Below are 16397 nucleotides of genomic sequence, written 5' to 3' on the forward strand. Positions count from 1 at the left end.
TATTATTTAGATTGTTCAGGAACTTTTATTTATTCCTTAATTTACATGTTTTTTTTTTTTTTAAGATTTATTTAGAGTTAGATATATGGAGTGCCAGAGAGAGAGAGAGAGAGAAAGATTCTTCATCTGCTGGTTCACTCCCCAGATGGCTGCAGTGGCCAGGAGCTTCTTCTGGGTCTCCAATGTGGGTGTTAGGGGCCCAAACACTTGTGCCAGCTTCCACTGCTTTTCCCAGGCCATTCGCAGGAAGTTGGATCAGAAGTGGAACAGTCGGAACACAAACCACTGCCTCTATGGGATGCCGGCATCACAGACACTGGGCTAACCCTGGTAGGCCACAATGCTGGCCCCTATTAACCTGCCTTTTTTTTTTTTTTTTTTTTTTTAGTTTGCAGGCATTTCATAAATACAACTTAAGAAACATAGTAATTCTTCCCATTGTATCTGCCCTCCCACCCACACTCATGCCCCCCCTCCTCTTCCCTCTCCAGTTCCCAGTCTTGTTTTTTACTAAGATCTATTTTCATTTAACTTTATACACAGATTAACTTTATTCTAGGTAAAGAGTTCAGCACTTTGTATGAGGGAGAAAAAGAAAGAGAAAGGAAAAAAACAAAACAAAACAAAACAAACAAGCAAACAGCACTAAAAACCAAAAACATTAAAAAAAAAAAAAAAAAGAACCAAAGCTGTTCCTCAACAGTCCAGAGAAGGGCTGTTCAAAGTCATTGCATCTTGATGGTAATTTCACTTTCTGTATTTTGGAGGGAAACTTAATTATTTTTTTTAAAGATTTATTTTATTTATTTGAAAACAGAGTTACAGAGAGAGGCACAGAGAGAGAGGTCTTCCATCCGCTGGTGCACTCCCCAGATGGCCACAATGGCTGGAGCTGCGCCAAACTGGAGCCAGGAGCCTCTTCCGGGTCTCCCATGTGGGTGCAGGGGCCCAAGGACTTGGGCTATTTTCTATTGCCATCCCAGGCCATAGCAGAGAGCCAGATGGGAAAAGGAGTAGTCAGGACCAGAACCGGCGCCCACATGGGATGCCGGAGCTTCAGGCCAGGGCGTTAACTCGCCATGCCACAGCGCCGGCCCAGAAACTTAATTATCTTTAAAGAGGAACCCAAGAACTTCCAAATGTGAATCTTCCTAACATGCATATTATTTATCCTTTACTTCTAATTTTCATTTAGCTACCAGATTTCATCATTTGTATTTTCTTTATGCCCTGTTATGCTTTAAATAGGCAGACAATCAACCTGTGGTAAACTAATATTTCCATTGGTATAGCAAGTCGGTTTTTAAGGGAAATGACCCAGGTTATTTAATAAATTAACCAAGGGCTTAAAGCTACATAATTATTCAACAGATCTTTATTGATAATATTGATTTCCATATTTGACTTTCAATAGTTCCCTTTTTCCTAAATAATTAAAATTAGCAGTTCAGGGCCTGGCTTTATAGCATAATAGGTTGTTACCCCCTCTGACGTTGGCATTCCCATATGAGAATGTCATCCCACTTCTGATCCAGCTCCCTGATAAAACACCAGAGAAGGCACTGTTTCCAGTACTAAGGTACTAAGTACTGTTTCAAGTACTAAGGTCTCTGCCACTACATTGGAGACCCAGATGGAGTTCCAGTTTCCTGGCTTTGGCCTGACACACCCCGGCCTTTGCAGCCATTTGAGGAGTGAACTAGTAGAAGGAAGGTGTCTCTCTGAGACTCTGCCTTTCAAATAAATAAAAGCAAACCTTAAATAAATTTTAAAAAAATTTAAAAATTAGCAGTTCATTTTGATGTTAAAATGAGAAAATATAAATTAGCTATTCTGTGGCAACTCATGTATATCTAATCTTTCAGCTAATACACTATCAAACTTCCAAAGATATTTAAAATTTCTATTACAGTAAGTAATTAGATGTTTTCATGTGAGTATAGAGGATTAACATACTAAGCTTTTCTCATACCAGGATGATCCAAACTCTGTAAACGTTCTATACAGGCTGTGGTTGCCTTAATTTTTTCATTTTTTTTTTATTGCAAATGGCTGTTACTATAAAGAGATATACATGACACTAGCTTTGATCTTCTTTAGGCATGGAAATACAACTGCCTTCACATCCCCATAAGCTTCTTGTCTTAATTACATTGTGAAACACTACATTCATACAATAGTAAGATATTTAAAATGTGATAAATTTGACTGTCTCAGAAGTGTGTGATGAAGTATTAAATAGGATAAATGGAAAACACACATACATACAACATTATTTAGCTTCCGATTCAAGAATCTCACTTTAGCAGATATATAGTTTAAATAATCCTTTCAAATTACTATAAATTCATTTATTTGAATCCTATTATCAAAGCTTTTACATAGTGACCTTGGGATGGAATAGTTGCTTGAAAAATATGTGAGTAATAGCAAGCTATTCTTAACTGCTATTTCCTAGAGTGATGATATAAAACTGTCCTCCAAACTGCAACAATGGAAATTGCCTTTAATGATTGGAGCTTGCTTAGCAAGCTTATTAGGTAAAGGTAAATCCCCTTAAGTCTATTTTACTCCTAGGGGGTGGGAAAAGTTAATTTTGAGTCCTGCTGGATTTATTTATATGTCTAAATACAAAGGTACTTAAAAACATTATAAAAATGCATCAAACGATATGTTTAATTTTGATGCAAAAGAATTTTCGAAATCCGTGCAAATAAGGAGTCCTAAAAAGTTTGGGGAAAAAACGTGTACAAAGAAAAAGGTATGTTGGCCGGCGCCATGGCTCAATAGGCTAATCCTCTGCCTGCAGTGCCAGCACCCCAGGTTCTAGTCCCGGTTGGGGCGCCGGATTCTGTCCCAGTTGCTCTTCTTCCAGTCCAGCTCTCAGCTGTGGCCCGGGAGTGCAATGGAGGATGGCCCAAGTGCTTGGGCCCTGCACCCGCATGGGAGACCAGGAGAAGCACCTGGCTCCTGGCTTTGGATCAGCGTGGTGCCACGGCCACAGCACATCAGCCTCAGTGGCCATTGTGGGGTGAACCAACGGAAAAAAAGGAAAACCTTTGTCTCTGTCTCTTTCTCTCACTGTCCACTTTGCCTGTCAAAAAACAATAAATAAATAAAAAATTAAAAAAAAGGTATGCAAGTAGATTAGCTGGAAACTTGAATCAGAAATAGAGCCAGAACTTGAACCCAGGTGAATTCATATGGGATGTGGATATCCTGACTGACATCTTGACATTGCACCAAATGCCCACCCTAGAGAGGTCAATACATTTATACAATGTATAATGATCAAATTAGGGTAGTTGGCATATCCAACTCTTCAAAAATTTATGTTTTAAAGATTTTATTTATTTATTTGAGAGGTAGAGTTACGACAGAGAGGGAGAGACAGAGAGAAAGGTTTTCCACTTGCTGGTTTATTCCCCAAATGGCCTCATCTGCTGGAGCTGGCTGGGCTGATCTGAAGCCAGGTTCAGGAGCTTCTTCCTGGTCTCCCATGCAGGTACAGTGGCCCACGCACTTGGGCCATCTTCCAGTGATTTCCCAGGCCACAGATAGAGAGATGGATTGGAAGTGGAACAGCTGGGACTAGAACTGGTGCCTAAATGGGATCTGGTGCTGCAGGAAGATGCTTAGCCTATTGTGCCACAGTGCCGGCTCCCAAAACATTTATTATATCTCTGTTTGGGTGGGAACATTGAACATCTACTATGCTAGCTATTTTGAATTATACAATTAATTATTTCCAACCATATTTACCTTACTGTGATAAAGGACATTAGAAAGTATTCCCCCTATCCAAATTTACTGCTATACCTATGTTCTATCATCTCTTCATCTCTCTAGCCCTCCCCACATTCCTAATCACTGGTAATCACTAGCCTTCTTTCTACTTCTATGAGATCAACTGTTTTATTTGTTTGTGTTCATATATAAGTAAGAACAAGCAGTATTTATATTTCTGTGTCTGGCTTATCTCACTTTACACAGGGTACTCCAGGCTCATCCCTGTTGTTGTAAGTGGCAGTATTTCATTTTTTGTGCTAAATTATATTCCATTGTATATATATTATATTTTCTTTATTCCTTCATCTTTTTATAAAGCTTTTTTAATGAATACAAATTTCATAGGTACAGCTTTAAAAATATAGAGGTTCTTCTCCCCATATCCACCCTCCCACCACCACTCCCATCCTACCTCTTACTCCTCTCCCATCCCCATCTTCATTAAGATTACTTTTTAATTAACTTTATATACAGAAGACCAACTCTATACTAAGTAAAGATTTCCACAATTAAACCCACACAGACACACAAAGTATATAGTACTGTTAGAAGAAAACAAGTTATGCCATTAATTCTCATAGTATAACTCATTAAAGCAGAGGTCCTACATGGGGAGTAAGTGCACAGTGACTCCAATTGTTGATTTAACAACTGACAATCTTATTTATGACATTGGTAATCACCTGAGGCTCTTGACATGAGCTGCCAAAGCTATGGAAGCCTTTTGAGTCCACAAACTCCATCAGTATTCAGACAGGGCCATAATCAAAGTGGAAGTTCTCTTCTCCCTCAGAAAAAAGCACATCCTTCTTTGATTGCCTCTTCTTTCCACTAGGGTCTCACTCACAGAGATCTTTCATGTAGATCATATTTTTGCCACAGTGTCTTGGCTTTCCATGCCTGAAATGCTCTCATGGGCTTTTCAGCCAGATTCAAATGCTTTAAGGGCTGATTCTGAGGTCAGAATGCTGTTTAGGGCATTTATAGTTCTATGAGTCTGCTGTGTGGCTTGATTTCCATGTTGGAACGTTCTCTCCTTTTTAATTCAATTTATTGTTAGTACCAGACACTTGGTCTTATTTATGTGATCCCTTTGAAACTTAAATGTATCTATATGGTCAATTATACACTTAATATGATCACTTTAACACATAAGATGGCATTAGTATCACCCAGCTTAATGGTACTTGGGGTCCCATGGCAAGTGTTTAACTTTACCCTTATGGGTAAGTCTGTGGGAATGTGTGTGCTGAACTGTGCAGCTCCTCCCTCTCTTATTCCCATTCTTATTTTTTACTGGGATCTATTTTTAATTGGATTTATACACCTGTGAATGAGTCCATGTTTATTGCCCCTATTAGCTATAATGAATAGTGCTGCAATAAGCATTGGAGTACAGATAGGTCTTTGGCATATCAATTTCTTTTTCTTGGGATACACAAGCATGCATAGTTTACAGAATTCTTTAAAACAAAGTCAGTTTATCTTTTAATTCCATCTTCTGTGAACTTTTTGAAGTACCCCTGTATAACCAGTAGTGGAGTTGCTGGATTATAAAGCAGTTCTGTTTCAAGTTTGGAGAAATATCCATTCCCTTTTCCATAGCTGTACCAATATACATTCCCTCCAAAAGTGCATGACAGTTACCCTTTCTCTGCATTCTGTCAGGCATTGGTTACTTTTTATCTTTTTGGATAAAAGGCATTATAATTGGAATGACATATCTCATAATCTTTTGATTTGTTTCTTTATGATGATATTTTGAACATTTTCCTATACTTGTTTGCCAATCATATATCTTATTTTGAGGAATTTTGAATAAGCTTATTGCCCATTCTAAAATTAAAATAGATTAAAATAGATTATTATTTTTGTATTGTTGAATTATTGATTTCCTTATATATCTAGGCTATTAATCCCTTGTCAGGTGTAGAGTTCACAAATTCTTTCTCCCTCTTTGTCATTTCTTCCATCAATCCTGATAGTTTCTGTGGCTTTAATATAATCCTATTTTTCAATTTTTGCTTTTGTTGCCTGTGATTTTGGAGCCACACCCAGAAACAAAACAAAACAAAATTGCCTACACCGTTTATCTGAAGTATTTTCAGAAAATGCAGAAATACTTTTGACATTTACCTTGCTTCATGTCTTGCATTTAACTACAATTTATTTGGGGTTGATTTTTGTAAATAGTGAGGGGTATGATCTAATTTTGTTTCTCTGTGTATGAATACTCAGCCCAAGCTATTGTTTGTATTTTTTTCCATCTGTTTTACCTGTACTCTGTCCTTTAAGCATTATTTAGGATGTGTTGGCACAAGTAGTCTACTAGATCCTTGAAAAAAAATACTGAATTCTAAATCTTTGATTTTTTTGTACCAACTCTATGATACAGAGTATGTTCAAGAAATTTAATGTTTAAATACAACAACATAGGACAGGCATTTCACTTGAAATTACAATACAGCGTAGCATGCATAACATCTAACACCAGCCTGGGTCTGATTCCCAGCTCTCTAATGTCCTCGAATGCATTCCTTGAAAGGCACGGTGATAGCTCAAGTGGTTGGATTCTTGTCATCCATGTTGGGACACTTGGATCAAGTTCCTTACTTCAGGCATTTGGAGAGTGAATCAGCAGATGGGAGCTTGCTTCCTTTCTCCATTTTTGAAAGAAATATATAAACTACAAAAACAGCAGTTATGGTGTGGTGATGTGTGGTGTTCATGGTAAAGTAATGGAAAAAATATAGGTAAGATAAAATAATATGAGCCCATCAGGTAACATCTATAGTTTGCAAATGGAAAATGTTAATACTATACACAGTTCTTAGCTTTAAGATGAGTTTGTGTTTGTAGTGAAAATTTACTGAACATTATACTGCTGGCGTGGTAGCAAGGAAGTGATTGAAGGAGAGAAAGGAAAGACCCATTGTGTTTTATGAAATCTGAGATACCACTGAATGTAAGATACGTCATCTTGTTTTTTGATAGGAAAAAGTGCTAATTAGGCTATGACATAATGCTTAGGATTTTAATTTGATTTTTTAACTTAAAAAATCATTTAGACCTATTTAATGAAAGATTTAGTTTACCTTAAAATATTCTTGAATGAGCTATGATATTGTGATGTAGTGGGTAAACCCACTGCCGGCACTAGCATCCCATATGGGTGCCAGTTATGTCCTGGTTGCTCCACTTCTGATCCTGTTCCCTATTAACGGCAAAAGATTGCCCAAGTGTTTGGGCTCCTGTCACCCACATAGTAGACCTGAAAGAAGCTGCTGGCTTCGGCCTGGCTCAACCCTGGTCATTGCAGATAGCTGGGGAGTGAACCAGCAGATGGAAGATCTCTTTCCATCTGTCTCTCCATCTCTCTGTACTCTGACCTTCAAATACATAAATAAATCTTTAAAAAACTATTATATGTACATAATAAAATTACAAGTTAAATAAATTCACTACGATATTCCTAATATTCCACATTCACAGGCCATTAATTATAAGAATACCCTTATTTCAGACTTCTTGAAAAAGAATGATTTTTTTTCAAGTAGACTCACAGTATATAAGTAAACATATTGTGAAAAATCTACAACTGGTGAGTTTATGGGTAGGGCTTAAGGAAAGACGATGAATCACAGATATTGTGAAACAGTGGAAGGATATAGACTTTTTTGACTTGACGGAAACCCAAAATTAGAAAAAAGCTTCATGGGGGTGGGCATTTGGTGCACAGGTTAAGATGCTGTTGAGACACCTACATCCCCCACTGGAATGCCTGGTTTAAGTCTTAGCTACTCTGCTTTTGCAGCTCCCTGGGAAGTAGCAGGTAATGGCTAGAATAATTGGGTCCCTGCCATTCATGTGGGAGACCATGACGGCGTTCCAGGCTCCTCACTTCAGCTGGGCCAGCCCTAGCTACTGTGGACATTTGGGCAGTGCACCATGTATGGAAAATCTCTGTAGGCCTGCCTCTCTGTCTCTTTCTGACTTTCAAATTAAATAGAATTTTTGTAAGATTTTATTTGTTTATTGAGAGGAGAGTTACAGAAAGGGAGAGACAGAGAGAAAGATTTTCCATCCACTGGTTCACTCCCTGAATAGCCACAACAGCTGGAGCTGGACTAATCTGAAGCCAGGAGCCAGGATGTTCTTCTGGGTCTCCCATGCAGGTGCAGACCCATGTGCCTGGGCCATCCTCCACTGCTTTCCTAGGCTATAGCAGGTGGCTGGATCAGAAGAGGTGCAGCTGGGACTTGAACCTGTGCCCATATGGTATGCTGGCACTGCAGGTGGCAGCTTAGCCCACTATACCACAGTGCCAGCCTCCTGCCTTTCAAATTAAATGAAAATAAGTATTTCTTCAAAGAAAAAAAATCTTTTTGGAAGTTTATTATCACTTTTATTCTACAGTAGCAGAAACTGTCACCTTGGAGTCATTATGAAAAAAAAGAAGAAAATACTGTGATATTATGTATTCAATTCATCAGAATGTATGGTTAAGAAATGAACACTAAGAGATAGTGTGTAATTACAATTTTAATTCATTACTGATTTTGATTTCTCCTAGTGCAGAGATGGGAACTAGGATGTCTCTCTCTATCCATCAGCCACTGCTTGGATCGCTGTGCTACATAAAACTCACTGGCTGGAATATCTATATGCTATATTTGCTATGATCAAGCCTCTAGCCTCTAACCATTTCCAAAGCAGACTCTATGACCCTACAATGAATATATTAAATATACAATGAATATATATAGTATATTAAAAAGTGTGCTTGAAATAAGTGGCTAAAATTAAGAAAAATGATTGGTTTAGCTTATCAGAAAACTTGAATCATGTTCATATATCTTTTATGTATTGCTTTCTCACATTTCATCTTTGTACTGCACTGTGTTCATGTTCAGATCATTCATATTTTATTTCAAAACATTTTCATTTTCAGATCTACAGTTGTGTGATCCTGGTGAATTTCTTTGCCATGATCACATGACTTGCATCTCCCAGAGCTGGCTGTGTGATGGGGACCCTGACTGCCCTGATGATTCAGATGAGTCTTTAGATACCTGTGAGTAGCAAGGCTCTCATGCATTCAGATTTACCTTTTATGTGAAACTAAATGTCACTTGTTTTCATGGATGACTGTGATCCTAGTTGGCTCTTTTTTCTCCGAAATAAGAAACTTGAAACCTTCCAGCTCAAGTCGCTCTGTGTATGATTGACAGCATATATGCAATTTTGTAAGGTGAATTAACTTATGAAGGAGAAAAAAATGCAAGGATAATTATTTTATTGTGATCGTATTAATAGTATAAAAATATGACTTGATGAGAAAAAATCCATAAAACATAGCAAAAGAATATAAGACCTTATCTAATAATTTCTCTCATATGTTTTGATACATAGGAAAATAATTAAGGAATATTAAGGAAATCAAGCTTTATTTCTCATATTATTTCTATTAATATTTTATAGGTCTACATATATTATTAAGTACATTTTTTGTACATACTGGGAAAATAAAAACTTTGCCCATCCTTCCAGTGAGGATATTTGTCTTTATAACATCAGAATACATGGACCCTGATTATAATTGTATTATGGTAACTTGGAGTTTACTGAGTGCTTTGCCCATTTTAGAAATACCGCTATAAGAAAATCATTAGTATTAATATGAAATTAGCTAAATATGGCACACTTAAACTTTCCACTTGCAATAAGGAATATGAACAGGTTCCCTAAATTTTGATATTGATATTTCTAGCACTTGTAGTGTCCATCTGTGCTTCTCATGTAGCAAGCACGCAGGCATAGTGATCTACAGGAAGAGTAAGAACCTGTGTAGTTAATGGAACCACACAATAAAGAAAAAACTATTTTTTATCTGGGTATTTGAATCTACATAATATATTTAAATTTACATTTAATCAGAATATTCCAGATGAAAGACTTATCTACTAGATATCATTTGAAATCTGGACAAGCATAGAAAAATAGCTGTATGAAAAATATCAGGCTTTTTCAAGTTTAAATTTCTCAACTCAGATGTTCACATTATTATTTAATCACAATTTGTAATGTTTGTTTTGCGATTTCATATGTATTCTTCACTGATCTATGTTAAATTATACCATCATTTTAAATTATATGAATGCATACATTTGATGTGAATGATAAAGAGTAGAAATAGATAATCTTGAAGGCTGACTCTTGGAAAGGATAATTTTGTGCTCAATATGTGAGCAAAACTGTGTTATCTTTGATTTAAAGACAAAGTATGTTGTATCTACAAAATATTAAACGAAAACAGCTGATTCAATATAGTTATTTTCCTAAATCCACTTAGCCTTTAAAATGATAGAAACACTAATCTATCATAGGGTTTTTTATGACAGTGTGAAATCTCTGAAATGAGAAAACTCTAACAGGAAATAAATGTATATCATTGAAGAAGAAGAAAACTTTACTTGTAAAACCCTAATTGACTGAACTGTTTTTGGAGATGGACACACATAGAGAAAACCAAGAAATCCTGTAAACTAAATTAAGTTTAGGTCTTTGGAGATCTGAAATTTCAGTGAGTTCATTTTTCCTTCCTAATCTGTGTTTGTTTAGGCCATAGCTCTAGAAGTATTCTCCAGTACCCATGGGGTAAGAGTTAGATTTCAGGAATGGCAATACACACAGAGAAACATGTAGGTGCCTGAGTTACCACTGAGCTGATTGCATGTTGGGACGCGTTATTTGAAAGAAGAAATTGGAAAAATATAATAATTTATAACCTTAACATTAGGTATAAAATGATTCTTTAGCCATAAAAATGAAAAACTTCATTTCTGCCCATGGTTTGAGATCATTTTTCAATTGTCTAAGTAATGATGAACATCTTTAGGTCCTATGAGGCAATGAGGATATAAAATCACCATCTTTCTACTCATTACTTTCAATTCTGAGTTGTTTGTATAATATGTGCTGAGAATGAATGTGGAGAGAGGAAATGTTTATTTGCGGAATGAATCTTGGGACCACCTGTGGCAAGGAAGTCCTCCTGAAAGGCAACTTTTATTGAGAGATATGCAAAATGCAATTCCTTCTAGGGTTTTCTGTTGAATGCTACATGATACTTCCTTTCCAACAATCAGCTTCAGCTGATGTATAATATTTTTGGGGAACCTGAAAACCTAAAACTCAGTTCTTCCTTTTCAAGTATTAGTCATACAGTTGTTTCCTTCTTACCTATTTCTGGGTGCCATGGTCCTTCAGGAAGTCATTTAAAGTTCTTCTATTACAGATCATGTGTCGACAGAATGAATCATTAACAAAGACAGGGGAATAAACTTGACCTCATGAGAGGTCACATTTGCAACCCAGATAGTTGTGATTATTTGTGCATTGACTCAACTCTGTTCTGTCTTTTAGGAGAGATCCATGCAATTTTTCTGTGAAAGGACCAGATAGTACATATTTTGGATTCACAGGTTCATAGACATGTGTTGTGTATTTTTTTAAAAAATTGTTTGTTTTAGAAGCTCTTAAAGTAGAAAAAAATCTCTCATTTTACAGTCAATATAAAAATAGGGCATAGGTCCTATTTGGCCAAAAGGCTATAGTTTGCCTGATTCCTGTTGCAGTGTAATTGCAATAGAACTATATCTGCCATACAGTTGTAAAAGCATGTTTGTAAGCAGGAGCTGCCATCCCTAGCAGTGCCATAACCCACACTAGTGAATGCATGTAACATAGAACTTTGTGTGCTACTTGTGCTAAACTGAGGCAATAGAGCATGATCTCCAAAAGTTAATTTTTCTTCTATTTTTACATAGCACCTTATTGTCTAGGATTGAATTTGACTACATGTTACAGATACTCAATCAAATAAGATTTTACTTCTTTCATATAAAATGTGGCAGAAGTGGACAATTTAGAATTGATGGGACAACTCCAGAGTGACACCAGGCTTCCACCCTTCTGCACTGTCATCCCTAGCATGTAGTTACCTGTCTTATACCACACTATGGCTGATCTACCTTCTCCTGAAGATAATTCCATTTCAGAAAGAAGAAGGGAAAAAGGGAAAAGGCAATGTCAGCTGAGTCGCACTGATTATCAGGAAAATAATAGCTTTGACAGAAAGGAGACTCAGTATATTTCTGCTTCAATCTCCTTGGCCAGAACTGGTCATATGGCACATTACACAATGTTTGCTTATCAGGACCCATTCTACTAGGAAAGAGAAAGAGGAGAGGAGGTATTGGGCAGCCAATGGCTGGAGAGGTTCCACAGTATTCCTTCACTCATCATTCTCATTCTGTTCTTGACAGGTGGCATGCGCAGTGCATGGTCAGGGTTTCTGAATCCCAACTGCTGAGCTCCAAAGCTCAGTTCCTAAATGTCTTTGTTCCTGGGCAACTAACTTAACCTTTCTGTGCTCTTCTCTTCCCATCTATGTAGTTGAAATGATAGTATCTGCCTGACAGTGATGTGCTTAAAATATGCTTAAATTTGTGCATGTTCCGTAGTGAGACCGCTTTCCATCCTGCCTTGATCTGTCTTGCAGAAGTCCAGGCTCTGGTGACGTACCTCACCTTGAGGGTCTTTTGACAGAATCACCAGCTGTCCTCCCTTGGTAGATGCCCTCCCATTCACATTCAAAATCTCACTAAATTCAGTTTCACATCCTAAAGATGTGGCTGAGAAGAGGTTTTATCTACCACATTAAACCATCTAAGCTGGGAACAATTTTTAATAATTAGTTATATCAAATTCAACTACTAGAACAAATTTGTTGTGGACATTATTTTGGAACAGGTGATTTTTTTTTCTAGGAACTCATCCAAAAACATCATTTTGACTAATTGGCTAACATTAAAATTGTGTGGATAAAAAACACATTAGGTAAAACTACATTAACTAATGCTGCAGTACTGAAATACAGACTTTGCAAGTATTTTTTTGAATGAGTAAATTGAGTTTGTGATCCTTCTGTGCCTAAGTCAGCTGCTTGTCAAGAAAGCAGAGTTTACATTTCGTTAGATCTAGCCTCTTTTTATGAATCTAGAGGTAAAGAAGAGTCCAATTCCTAAGAAGACCCCTCAGGCCATCTAATTTAACTATATGGTATCCTTTGAAAATCATAGAAGGCCATACCATCAGGGTTTTTTCACACTGTCTCTGGGAGCGATCAGTCCTAATTGAACAATGCAGTAAAAATAACAAGTCTCCCGAGTATTAGGAAGAGAAGCATTTATGAAAAATGGAAATAGCTATATGTCATTAGGTTAGAAGTGACTGCATGAATTGACCATTGCTTCCATTATGTTTCCTTTGTTGTAGGATTTAAACTTTATTTAGATAGTAGGATATTAATGAACTTCTTATATTCATCCGCTGACCTTTCTCCGAGGACATAAGGTATAAATCCTTCCATAATTTCCTTCTAAACTATCTTTCTTTGACATAGGTCAGGGAAATAAAACGGAATTCAGGTGGGAGGTTATTAGCAAACAGATTCTGCCCTTTAAAAAAATATAGTAGAATAAGGCATTGAAAGCAGACTGTAGAAACAATAAAAAGGATGGCAGACTGGTCCTTGTTTCTAAGTAATAGTGATTTAGAGGTCACTTTGTAAAGCACTAATACAGGAGAGCCACAGAGCTAAGCTGCTTGTTAGGTAGAGAAGCTGAAATGATCTTCCAGATTAAAGTGAAAGCAGATGAGACCTATGAGGACAGTTAATGTCTCTTTCAATTCTTTTTGTTTTGCTCTTCATTTTGTTTGGCAGTAGAGAGACCCTTCTTTAATAATGAAATACGGCACCAAAGAATTGGTGTAACGGGTGATGGGAAGGTGGGAGTACTACCATTGTAAACTGAAAGGGCCTAATAATGGTCCATTTCTTTAGCCCAGCGAGGACAAGGAAAAGGGTGACATTTCCCCTCACCCTGCCTCTCAGGTGCCAATGGATCTTGGATGTCTGCACCTGCAATTTTAAGAAAGGCTGATTGGAGGCACGGGTGACAGAACAGAATGGTTCACACAGGCAGAGCAAGCTCAGCAAAGAAAAACACCTGTCTTTTTAATTCAAGAAGTCAGTGCTTTTTGGTCTCTGAATCCAAAATAGCGGGTCACAGAAGGAAAAAAAGACTCACGCACTCAGCCAGACTGGAAACTGTAGGGAATGAGAACTTTGAAGTGATGTGAAATAAAGGAGGTGAAAATGAAACAGATGAATTCTAGAGACAACTCTGGTAAAATCTCCATGGCTTAAGGGATGATGTACTGTAAACAAGCGCTGTGGCAGGGCTCTCCAGGGACAAAGCTGAAGGCTGAGCAAGGAGTCTTCTCAGAAACTGTTCAATCCATCACTTATCCACAACTAATCTAGCATTTGGGGTTGAAGATGAGCCTTCTTACCTTTCATGGGTGAGCACATTTCTTCCCGGAGGGCATTTTATTCTTTTTAGGTGGTGTATAAAATTTACATTTGACTTTCACTCAGAAGCACTTCTAAAGTGACATATTTTGCTAAATGAAGCACTAAAGGATGTTGTGTTCTAAGAACTTACTTTTAATGACAGTACCTTTCCTGCTCTCCCCCCATCTTCCCTCACATCCTTCATCATCCCATTCTGAAAGCAGGATATAAAAGTATGCTCTATGCCTATGGAATTTTGAGTAGGAAAGAGTATAATCATTCTACCAGGAGCTATATTGGCCCTGTTCAAGTTCAGGCAGTACAATTGAATATGGATTGATTTTTCTTATTTTCCTATCATTTGCTTCCTATCATTCCCTCATTTGGGGCATGGCAGAAATTACTCACAAAAGAAAACAAAAAGTTGAGACAACAAGAGTAAACATAGAGCATAGGTGGGAGGGTATCGATTCAGGGAATGTGGGTTATAGCATTCCACTGGCCTCACAGGGTTCCTTAAAAAAAAAAAAAAGATTTATTTATTTATTTGAAAGTAAGAGTTACACAGAGAGAGAAGGAGAGGCAGAGAGAGAGGTCTTCCATCTGCTGGTTCACTCCCTAATTGGCTGCAACAGCTGGAGATGTGAAGTCAGGAGCCAGGAGCTTCTTCAGGGTCTCCTACACAGGTGCAGGGGCCCAAAAACTTGGGCCGTCTTCTACTGCTTTCCCAGGCCATAGCAGAGAGCTGGATTGGAAGTGGAGCAGCCAGAACCCGACCCGGTGTGCATATGTGATGCTGGCACTGAAGGCGGCGGCTTTACCCTCTATGCCACGGTGCTGGCGCCAACAGGATTCCTTTTCTATTACTGAAGAAATGCTTTGGAAGGGAAAGATATGCCCAAATCATTCACTGGTCAGTCTTGACGGCTTGGAGACAAGAAGGAAAAGTCCCTCCATTGGCACAAATCTAATACTCAGCAACCAAAAAAGAAAGCAAACAGTACTTCCCAACACCCCTGAATGAGAAAAAAGTTATTAATGTGTAAAATACTCATCTTGGAATTCAGCATGCAGGGGCTGGATTTGTGGTATAGTGGGTAAAGCCACTGCCTGTGACACTAGCATCCCACTGTGGCACTGGTTTGAGACCTGGCTGCTCTACTTCTGATCCAGCTCCCTGTTAATGTGCCTGGGAAAGCAGCAGAGGATGGCCCAAGTGCATGGGGCCCTGCACCCACCTGGGAGGCCCTGAAGAACCTCCTGACTCCTGGCTTCAGACTGGCCCAGCTCCAGCCTTTACAGCCATTTAGGAAGTAAACAAGTGGATGGAAGATCTCTGTCTCACTCTTTCTGGCTCTGAAACTCTGCCTTTCAAATAAATAAATCTTTAAAGAAAAAAAATCAACAGGCAACAATAAAACTAATACTTTATATTTTTCAATGGCAGGAATTGTACAAAAGACTTGGACTTCTCTAGTACCTTTGATACTTTTAGAAAGATTGTCACATTAGAATCTTCAAATTTTGTTTTATTGTTACAATGAGTTTTTGTGAAAGATAGGCTGGGGTGGGGACAGAGTGGGGATGTTGCATTTGATGCAGCAATTAACATGCCACTTGGGATGCCTAGATTCCCTATCAGCCTGCCTGGGTATGAGTCCTGCTCCTCTTCTGATTCCAGTTTTCAGTTAATGTATACGCTGGGAAGCAGCAGATCTTGGATCAAATACTTGAGTCACTGACACTCATGTGGGAGACTCAGATTAAGTTCCAGACTCCTGGATTCAGCCACACCCAAGCTTAACTGTTGTAGGCATTTTGTGAGTGATCCAGTGGATGGGAGATCTCTCTCTCTCTCTCTCTCTCTCTCTCTCTTCCTTCTTTCCTTCCTTCCTTCCTTCCTTCCTTCCTTCCTTCCTTCCCTCCTTCCCTCCTTCCCTCCTTCCCTCCTTCCCTCCTGCCTTCCTTTCTCTCTCTCTCTCAAATACACTAACAATAAAAAAATTAGAAATCTCCAAATGTTTTTTTAAAAAAGAAAGATCAGTAATTATAACCACGGGAAAATGAGAAATCAGATTGAGACTTGGAGTCTCATAGCTAACATCTTACAAGGTTAAAATAGGCCTCCAGAAATCTATTTCTTAATATCCTGCTAAAGTATTCATTATATACTGAGTTGTATCCCAGC

The 16397-nt window shown here is 38.0% G+C and overlaps 1 protein-coding gene across 4 annotated transcripts in view; it reads left to right on the plus strand.

Moving 5' to 3' along the window:
• Window positions 1-16397, plus strand: part of LRP1B (LDL receptor related protein 1B) — a 2138546-nt gene that overhangs the window by 361423 nt on the left and 1760726 nt on the right. For all 4 annotated transcript variants that reach the window (XM_051849573.3, XM_070071546.2, XM_002712121.6 and 1 more), the window contains exon 2: window positions 8741-8863. In XM_051849573.3, the coding sequence (XP_051705533.3) occupies window positions 8741-8863 (123 nt within the window). The remainder of the gene's footprint in view (window positions 1-8740; window positions 8864-16397) is intronic.

Source organism: Oryctolagus cuniculus, chromosome 3 (genome assembly GCF_051225735.1).
Source record: "Oryctolagus cuniculus isolate XC-2025 breed Fujian yellow rabbit chromosome 3, ASM5122573v1, whole genome shotgun sequence".
Lineage (NCBI taxonomy): Eukaryota > Metazoa > Chordata > Mammalia > Lagomorpha > Leporidae > Oryctolagus > Oryctolagus cuniculus.